General features: G+C 47.6%; 1 protein-coding gene across 1 annotated transcript in view; it reads left to right on the top strand.

Moving 5' to 3' along the window:
* Positions 1-7,924: 7,924 nt before the first annotated feature.
* The window catches only part of LOC122497196 (two pore calcium channel protein 1-like), a 42,479-nt gene continuing 41,060 nt past the window's right edge, over positions 7,925-9,343 (top strand). The window contains exon 1 of the mRNA XM_043604018.1: positions 7,925-8,112. Within this exon, the coding sequence (XP_043459953.1) occupies positions 8,038-8,112 (75 nt within the window). The 5' untranslated portion in view covers positions 7,925-8,037. The remainder of the gene's footprint in view (positions 8,113-9,343) is intronic.

Below are 9,343 nucleotides of genomic sequence, written 5' to 3'. Positions count from 1 at the left end.
TTTTCTAATAGCCATCCTCATGGGTATGAGGTAGTATCTCATTGTGGTTTTAATTTGCATCTCCCTATTAATGATGTTGAACATACTTGCATGTGCTTATTGGCCATTTGTATATCTTCTTTGAAGAGAAGTCTATTCAAGGTTTTTTTTTTTGCCCATTTTGTATTGGGTTGTTTTTTTGTTGTTTTTGTTGTTGAATTTAATAGCTCTTTATATATTTTGGATATTAATCCCTTATCAGATATACACTTTGGATATATCTTCTCCTATCCTGGGGGTTGTCTTTTTACAATCTTAATAATATCCTTTGAGGCACAAAAGTTTTACATTTTGTCCAATTTACCTATTTTTGTTGTTGCCTGAGCTTTTGGTGTCCTATCCACGAAATCATTGCAAATCCAATGTCATAAAGATGTTCCCTATGTTCTTCTCTAAAAATTTTATAGTTTTATCTCCTACATTTAGGTTTTTGATCCATTTTGTGCTAATTTTTATTTATTTATTTTTAAAATTTTTTGTAATGTTTATTTTTGAGAGAAAGAGAGACAGAGTGTGAGCGGGGGAGGAGCAGAGAGAGAGGGAGACACAGAGCTGTCAGCACAGAGCCTGACACGGGGCTTGAACCCACAACCCTTGAGGTCATGACCTGAGCCAAAGTCAGATGTTTAACCGACTGAGCTACCCAGGTGCCCCACATTAATTTTTATATACGGTGTGAGGTAAGGATCCAACTTCATTCTTTTGCATGTGGATATCCATTTGTTGAGAAGACTGTCATCTCTCGTTGAATGGTCTTGACCCTTGTTGAAAATCAATTGATCCTATATGCAAGACTCTGTTTTCAGACTTTGTATTCTATTCCTTTGATCTATCTGTCTGTCCTTATGCCAGTACCACGCTGATTAATGTAGCTTTGTAGTAATTTTAAAAATCAGGAAATGCGAGCCCTCCAACTTTGTTCTACTTTTTTGTTTTGTTATGGATATCCTCCTGAATGTGAAGTGGTATATCATAGTGGTTTTGATTTGCATTTTCCTAATGATGAATAATGTTGAATATTTTCAACTGTTGTGTCCATTTCTTTACCTTCTTTGGAAAAAAAGTCCTTTCTCAAAGCATTTGAAAAAATGGGGTTCCTGTTTGTTTGTTTTTTTTATTGATGAGTTGTAAGAGTTCTCTGTATGTTTTGAATACTAGACCCTTATCAGATACAGATTTTCCCCACTACCCCAAACCAGAATATTCCTATGAAATCTGAAATGGCATAAAGTGAAGAAGCGGTTCCTATTAATTTATAGTTGACCCTTGAGCAGCATGGGAGTGAGGAGCGTCAACCCCCCATGTAGTCAAAAAATCTACGTATAACTTTTGACTCCCTGAAAACATAAGTACTAAGAGCCTATTGTTGACTGGAAGTCTTAGCGATAACATAAACAGTTGATTAACACATATTTTGCATGTTATATGTATTATATGCTATATTCTTATAATAAAGTGAGCTAGAAACAAATATTATTAAGAAAAGTCATAAGAGAAAATACATTTACAGTACCATGCTGTATTTATCCCCCCCAAAATCTGTGTATAAGTGGGCCCACACAGTTCATACCCATGTTGTTTAAAAGTCAACTTATATGGAAAAAGTTTTGAGTGTTCTTGGGCCCAAAAATAATCTCTCAGGCTTTTCATATACTTTAGGACACGTCTTGCTAATGGATGTACAAAGTAAGTTGAGATAAAGCACTTATGTTCAAAGAAAGAGTTCATAACTATGGTGGCCGGATGCTGAGACGCTGAGTGCAGTTCCTAGGGAAGGAGTTTGGGAGGGACACCCTCACTGCTTGGGCTACGTACTGCCTCTACAACAGCTCATTGCAAAACCAATGCTGAATGCTAATTTTGCTTTTCATCTTTTTCATAAAAATGAAGATCCTCTTTGGTTAGTGAAAACAGGTACTAATGTAGGTCTTTCAAAAAGCCTAACTGGCCTGGGGGGGCCTGGATGGCTCAGACGGTTAAGCCGCTGATTTCAGCTCAGGTGGTGATCTCACAGTTCGTGGGTTCGAGCCCCGTGTCGGGCTCTGTGCTGACCGCTCAGAGCCTGCTTCAAATTCTGTGTCTCCGTCTCCCTCCCCCTCTGCGTCTCCCCATCTCACACTCTGTCTCTCAAAAAAGGAATAAATGTTTAAAAAAAAAAAAAAAAAGCTAAGTGGCCTGATAACATTCAAAAAGCAGAGGATACCTGTATGTGATTTCAGATACAGTATTTTCTTCCATTCTATGGGTTGCCTTTTCACTCAGTGAATAATGCTCTTTCATGCACAAAAGTTTTGCATTTTGATGAAGTCTTACTTATCTATTTTTTATTTATCTATTTTTTCTTTGGTGGTTTGTGCTTTTGGGGCCATATTAAAGGACCCATTGCCAAATCCAAGGTCATAAAGATTTGCCCCTGTGTCTTTCTTCTAAGAATTTTATGGTTTTAGCTTTTGAATGTAAGTCTTGGATTCATTTTGAGTTAATATTTATATGTGGAGTGAGTTAAGTGTCCACTTTCATTATTTTATTTTATTTTTTATTTTGTTTTATTTATTTGAGAGAGAGAGAGAGAGAGAGAGAGAGAGAGAATGAGCGAGAACCAGCACATATGCAAGCAGGGGAGAAGGGCAGAGGGAGAGACAGAGAACCTCAAGCAGGCTCTACACTCAGCACGGAGCCCAACACGGGGCTCAATCCCACGACCCTGGGATGGTGACCCGAGCTGAAATCAAGAGTGAGATGCTTAACTGACTGAGCCAGCCAGGCCCACTTTCGTTCTTTTACATGCAGATATTCACTTGTTCCAGCACCATTTGTTAAAGTGAGCGGTCTTTCCCCCACCTACTGGTCTTGATACCCTTATTGAAAATCAATCCTTTTTGATTTTTTTCAGTACAGTTTTATTGCTTTCTGTTGCTTGCATGTATTTGTTAGATGCGTTTTATTTTAAAATTTTCAATATGGAAAATTTCAAGTGTATACAGAAACAGGTAGGTGTACTCATCACCCATCCTCAACAACTCACGGCCAATCCTGTTACATCTTGTTCTTACACGATGCCCCACCTCCATATTATCTTTGTAGGCCAAATTTAGTGAAGCATACTTGACACACAGTAAAATTTACCCTTTTTATAATTCAACAAGATGTGACCGATGTATGAGCCAGCACAACAAGATATAAAAAATTTCCAACACCCCGAAAGTTTATGATCCCTTTGTAGCGAAATCCCTTCCTTCCAGTGTTCCTGGGAAACACTGATTAGATTTCTGTCCCTATAGTTTTTTTCTCTTCTAGTACTGGGCCTCCATTTATAAACTTCTCGATTTTTAACAAACCAGCATTTTAGGCTGCAGACTTTATTTTTGGAATCTCTCATGGTTCCAAGGATACATAGCTAGGTTAGACTGGAGCTCTGGCAACGGCCCTTCTGTGTGAAGGAGAATAAACAAGTGATCATCTCCCTATCGGGGCACAGGCAAGATACAAAATGGGGCTCTGGGCTTCCTAAAGGAGGGGAGGAGGGAACCTTGAGAAAATAGTGTCCTTTTGGAACCTGAGGCACAGAACAGCCTCATCCACCCTTTTTTCTGTGGTTAATTGCAAGGGATTGATTGAAACCACTCCCACCACTTCTAAAAATTCTCACTCAACTAATACCTATTGAAAACCTTCTATTTTCTAGACACTGTTGCAGCAGCTTGGGAAATATTTGTGGACAAAATAAAGATTTCCACCCTTATGGAGATTAAATTCTATCAAGCATAAACAGACACTAAATAAGAAACATAAGAGATTAAAAATAATATGGCATGGCTGAGGTGATAAGGGCAATGCAGGAAAGTAAAAGATCAGGAAAGGAGGGCAGCAGGAGGGCAGGAGTGGATTGAAGAATTAAGTAAGATGGTCAGGGCCCATTTCCCTGAGAAAGTGGGATCTGAACAAACACTAGAAGGGATGGATGGGGAGTTGGGCAGGTGGGTGCTGGGGAGTGAGTAACCCAGGTTCAGGGAATGGTTTGGAGCTAAGCCCTTGTGGAATGTTTGAGAATCAGAAAGGAGAACAATGAGGCTGGGACAGAGGGAATGAGAGGAAGGAGAAAGAGAGGGGTCAAAGACAGTGCGGGCCTTGCAGGCGCACTGGCACGTCAATGAGTGGAGAAGATTCACCCTCTACTGTCAACTATGACCCTTATATCCTGATCACTGCACTGCAGTGTTTAAAACATTGTGCCAAATCTCATGGGATTCTAGGAGATAACTGGCAAACAGAATTAGGCAGATCCTTTGGTTAAATATGGACCTACTTTACTTTCTCAATGGAAACTACCTAATAGCTACTCCTATACAGAGAAGAGTGGTAGTTCCGAGCCTCTGGGCCAGTAGTTCTGGGTCTGTGACCCCAGTGCCACCACTTTGAAGCTGTGTGGCCTGGGGCACGTTGATTCTCCTCTCTGAGCCTGTTTCCTTGGCTCTAAAGTGGGGATGGTAATCAGTGCCTGTTATTGGCTTAATTGTGCACCCCCCCCCCCCAACCAGATTCATATGTCAAAGTCAAGACTGCTGTCCTTGTATGAAATAGAAATTTGGATGCTGACATGCACAGAGGAAACATTGTGAGGACACAGGCAGAAGACGGCCATCTACAAGCCAAAGAGAGACCTCAGATGAAACCCACCCTCCAACACCTTGATCTTGGACTTCTAGATGCCAAAACCATGAGAAAGCAAATTTCTATTGCTTAAGCCCCCTGGTCCGTGGTATTTTGTTATGACAGCCCCAGGAAAGGTTTACAGTACCTTTAAAGGACTGTTATGGGGTGCGCTTTTAGGGAACTGGCGTCTAAAGGCTGTGCTTTCTAAATCTGATTCATTCTTACCCTACAGGGGTGCATTCTCTCCACCAGGAGAGATGCTGCCAGGAACAGCCTTTCTCAGGTGCAACTACCAGAATTTTAATTTTTTTCCATTACAGAAAATGGTTTTTTTTTCATTAAATAGACAAAATTGCTATTTAAACTATATCTGTACATCCCCATTGATTTTACTGTATGTTGTCATAAAAGTAAAATAGAAATATAGTTAAAAATGAAACCTTGTAGGAAAATGTAAGAGGAAAAGGCCTCTCTCCATTCAAGTTTCTACTCCCTGCTGTGTGCTCAAAAGTTCAGCCCTGATGACAGTTTACTTATGGATCCTTCTAGGGAAATATTTTATTCATTTATCAGAAAATATAGGTATATGCAACCTTTAAAAATTTATACAAAAGATACCAAAATTTATGGAAGGTACTCCCCCCCACCCTCATCTAACATCTTGTAGATTTTTTTCATATCAGCCATACAGACCAAGTTCATTCTGTCTCCTGGGCTGTATGATATAGCTCACATAATTCTAAGTTCAAAGGTCAGGTGGTTCTGGGGAGGAAGGTGCCAAAATCTAGTCTTTCCATGAGGCCATCAGAGACCCGGCTGCTTGCACCTGTCTACCGTGCCACCTGTGGCCTCATCCTTACCAGAGGGTGACTATAAGGTGCTTGCCAGTGGCTGCTGGGAATGTACGTGTTTTATATTACATTCATAGGACAAGGGGAGGGAAGAGAGAGAAAGAAGCCTCTCCTTGGGGGCCATAGCTTCTTTTTAGCCAGGCTGAGCTCACTTGAGTCACATATTTCCCTGAGACCGATTAACTGTTGCCAGGAAAACACCCTGTGTACATTGGCCTAAACCAAACAGGATCATCCTCTAGTGGGAGATGGGGTGGAGGCCTGACCGAGTCTGGGTTCCCGGGTCGGCAGGGTGTGGATAGTAGGTCGGGGGTCAGCAGTGTCTTCAGGGTAGGAGTACTTTTCATTTGCACAGAGCTGCACACAAGCATGTTCAAGTGTATGCAGGTAAAGCGAGATGTAGAGAAGGAAGGTCACCAAAACTGGCGAATGGTGGTTATCTTTGATTAGTTGTTTCAACTCTTTACAATGAATACATTTACATTATACAAAAAAAGATACGCCATTTTACATGCCATCAGTCACCACTTAGGATAGAAACAGAATAATTGTCTTTTCTCAAGAGCATGCAGAGTTTTATGGTGATCCTCACAATAAACATTCTAAGAACTATTTCAGACATCCTGTAGACATGGGTCGTTGGTGACAAGCTGGTGTGAATTCTGCTTTGGCATTTCACCTACTTACCATCCCCAGGAGGTGGGGATTCAACGATGAAAGTTTTCTGCCCCCTCCTCGGCCAGGTGCTTGTGGCCTAGTGGGGTGGGATAGGATATAAGAATAGAAGAACTGAGGCAGCTTGTGGTTGTTTTCATGAAGAGCATGGGACCACAGAGAGGAAGTGACCCACAGGCTGGGAGAAGTGGAGGAAGGGCTTGCAGGGATGGGATATTAGAACTGTGTGGGGACAATCAGAGCAGGTGGGTGGTGGCAACCAGTGCCTGGCATGCCCACGAAGGAACAGGGGCCACATGGTGTTCTCACTGCAGGCCAGCCTCACGGCCAGAACTGGACTCTCGCATTGAAATGCAGGCTGGTGTCCTGTATTCATTTTCTACTGTGGTGTAACAAATTGCCACAAATTTAGGAGCTTAAAGCAACATCCTTTTAGTATCTCATATGAGATAATATATAGACATGAGACGATGCCCCGAGTCTCACATGGCTGAAACAAAGGAGTGGGCCTGGCTGTCTTCCTTTCTGGAGGTTGTGGGGGAAGAATTTGCTTCTAGGTTCATTCAGAGTGTTGGCAGAATTCAGTTCCTCGAAGTTCCCCTCTATCTTCAAGGTATTAGCATCCTGGCCGGGCACATTGAGCCCTTCCTGGGCTTCCTTCCAATCTCTCACCTCGTCTTCTGCTTTTCTCTTATGCTTTTAAGGGCTCATGTGATTTTATTGGGCCAACCTAGATAATCCAGAATAATCTCTGTATTTCAAGGCCAACTGATTAGTGACCCGAATCTCTTCTGAGGAGTAAAGTAACAGTCCCAGGGATTAGGATGTGGAAACTTTTGCCAAGGCCGGGGTGGGGGACATGATTCTGCATGCTTCAGTTCTGGAGCTGGACCTTGGCAGCCATCAGTACCTATAGCACAGGGTCCTGATGAACCATCTGGGAGGATACCAGGCTTCCTGCTGGGTGACCAGGCCCAGTCCCAGCCCTGCCAGGCTTCTCCTTCTCTGAGAAGTGTCAGCGGAGTCGGTTGGTACTGGGTCCAGGGCCACCTGCCCTGCTGGCCAAGGCTCATCCAAGAATTGGCCTCAAGTATTTTACATGTACTATCATAATGAATTCATGACAACGTTTAAAAAAATCAGAAACAGTTTCATGAAAATCTGCATTTTTTCTTTCTCTGGAAAGTTCATCAGCTCTGGCAAAGCTGAGTTGCTGGCCAACCTGGAACTGGGGGCACCCCGGGGGAAGGGAGGAGGGTCTGTGCGCGCTCCCTGAAAGTATCTGCCCTGGGAGGCCCCACTGAGTCCACACCCAGTTTTCCCGGGGTCTCCACGAGGACGGGGAGGGAGGGAATCCGCGTTTACTGGGCCCTCGCCAGTGGCAGCCACTGACTCTATATTCACTCCTTGACTTCTCCGAACAACTATTTTGCTGGTGCGCCCACGGCACACGGTTGGGGCCTTATGCCAGGGTGGCCTCTAACCCGCGCCGCCACCAGCCGGAGCTCGTCCCCGGCGCCCCCTCGGCTGCCCGCTCCCGCCCCCGCCGGCTCCGCGTCCCCGCCCCTGGCTCCGGAACGCGGCCGGGAGGCCGGGCGGGGAAGGGGCCGGAGCCTGGAAGCCCGCCGCGCCCGCCACCCCCGCCACCCCCGGTCCTTCGCCCTCGGGGCCGCCGCGGGCCGTCCCCCTCCGTGGTCACGTGAAGAGCCGAGCGGAGCGCGCCCAGCGCGGGCCTCCGGGGGCCCGAGGACAGAGTCCGCTGCGGCGGTCCCGGCGGTCCCGACGCTCCCGCACCCCGGCCCGCCGCGCCGCCGCCGAGATGCCCGGGGCCGGCCGAGCCGCGGGCGTGCGCCGCCTGCGCCCGCAGCCGTCGGAGGAGCGGCCCGCGCAGGAGGTAAGGGGGCGACGGCCGCCGCGCTCGCAGGACGCCCCGAGGGCTGGCAGCGTGCGCCGACGGCAGAGTCTGCGGCCCCGAGGTTTCCCTCCCCGCGCGGCCACCCCGGAGCTCCCGGGTAGAGCGCGACCTCGCGCAAAGCCGGCGCCGGCCGCTGGGAGTGAGGGCCCCGTGTGGGGAGGCGGGCGAGGAGCCCCTCCACCCCGGGGCTTACTCCGTCCTCTGGGCCGCGGGAGCCCTGGCACCCGGCGCTGCTCCGCTGGAAAGCGCACGGGCGGCCGCGGCTCTCGGGATCCGCGCCCCGGACCGCAGCCCTGCACGCTGCAGTCGGTAGGGGGGCTGTCAACCCCGCGCCGCCTTAGCCCGCCCGGAGCCGCCTCCCCCGGACGGGGCCCGGGCTGGGACCGGCGCCCGGGCTCCGTTTGGGGGTCCAGGGCCAATGAAGCGCGTCCCCGCGCGTCCCCGGGTCTGGGTGGCCCGTGCTCGCCGCACTGTGCTCCATGGCGGCAGGAAAACATCCGAGGGTCCCATTGCAGGGAAACGCCCGGCAAGAAGGCTGCAGGATGTGGGTCTGGGAGTGCTGATGCAGCGCCGGCTCTTCCGATCCCCGCGGGACGAAGCAGATGTGCTCAGCTCTGCACTTCTTTGGAAGACGTGGAGCTTTCAAGCAGTCATTCCTGGACTGTTGCCTTTCTCTGGACAAGCACTCAGAGCGGAGAGGGAGGCAGAGCTCCAGTGATAGGAAGCCCCCGCTTGATTCAGGAAACCCTAACTGTGAATGACAAGATGAGGGGGGCCCATGATCTGGTCGAGCCTCTGTTTTCCCCCTCTGTAAGGTGGGATGATAATTCACACCCACCTCAGAGGAGTGTGAAGGCCGTGTCAGGCTCAGGGCACTGTGCCTGGCCCATGGTAATGACAGCCAGGCTTCTGGGGGAACATTCATACGTGCTGCATTTCCTTCTGGTTGTGCAAGTGTGTGGGAGGTGAAGGGTGTTTTAGTCCCTTCTTCTCCTCCTTGAGCTGGCCTCTTCAGCTCTGGGCTGTTCTGGTAAAGCCCCTGCCTCTCCTCAGTGGGCTCCTGTAGCCTGCTGAAGAGGGCCCACGGGGCAGGCTCTGCGGCGTAGGATTTAAAAGACCTGCCTGGTGCATTGGCCTGTGTCTTTGGCCTGCTGGTCTGGCCACTTATAACAGGTGAATCCTGCCACGTCTCCTTAAGAGAACAGGTAGA

The sequence above is a fragment of the Prionailurus bengalensis genome, chromosome A3 (assembly GCF_016509475.1).
Source record: "Prionailurus bengalensis isolate Pbe53 chromosome A3, Fcat_Pben_1.1_paternal_pri, whole genome shotgun sequence".
Lineage (NCBI taxonomy): Eukaryota > Metazoa > Chordata > Mammalia > Carnivora > Felidae > Prionailurus > Prionailurus bengalensis.
The sequence above is the reverse complement of the archived record's forward strand: the minus strand, read 5'-3'. Positions and strand labels throughout refer to the sequence as shown.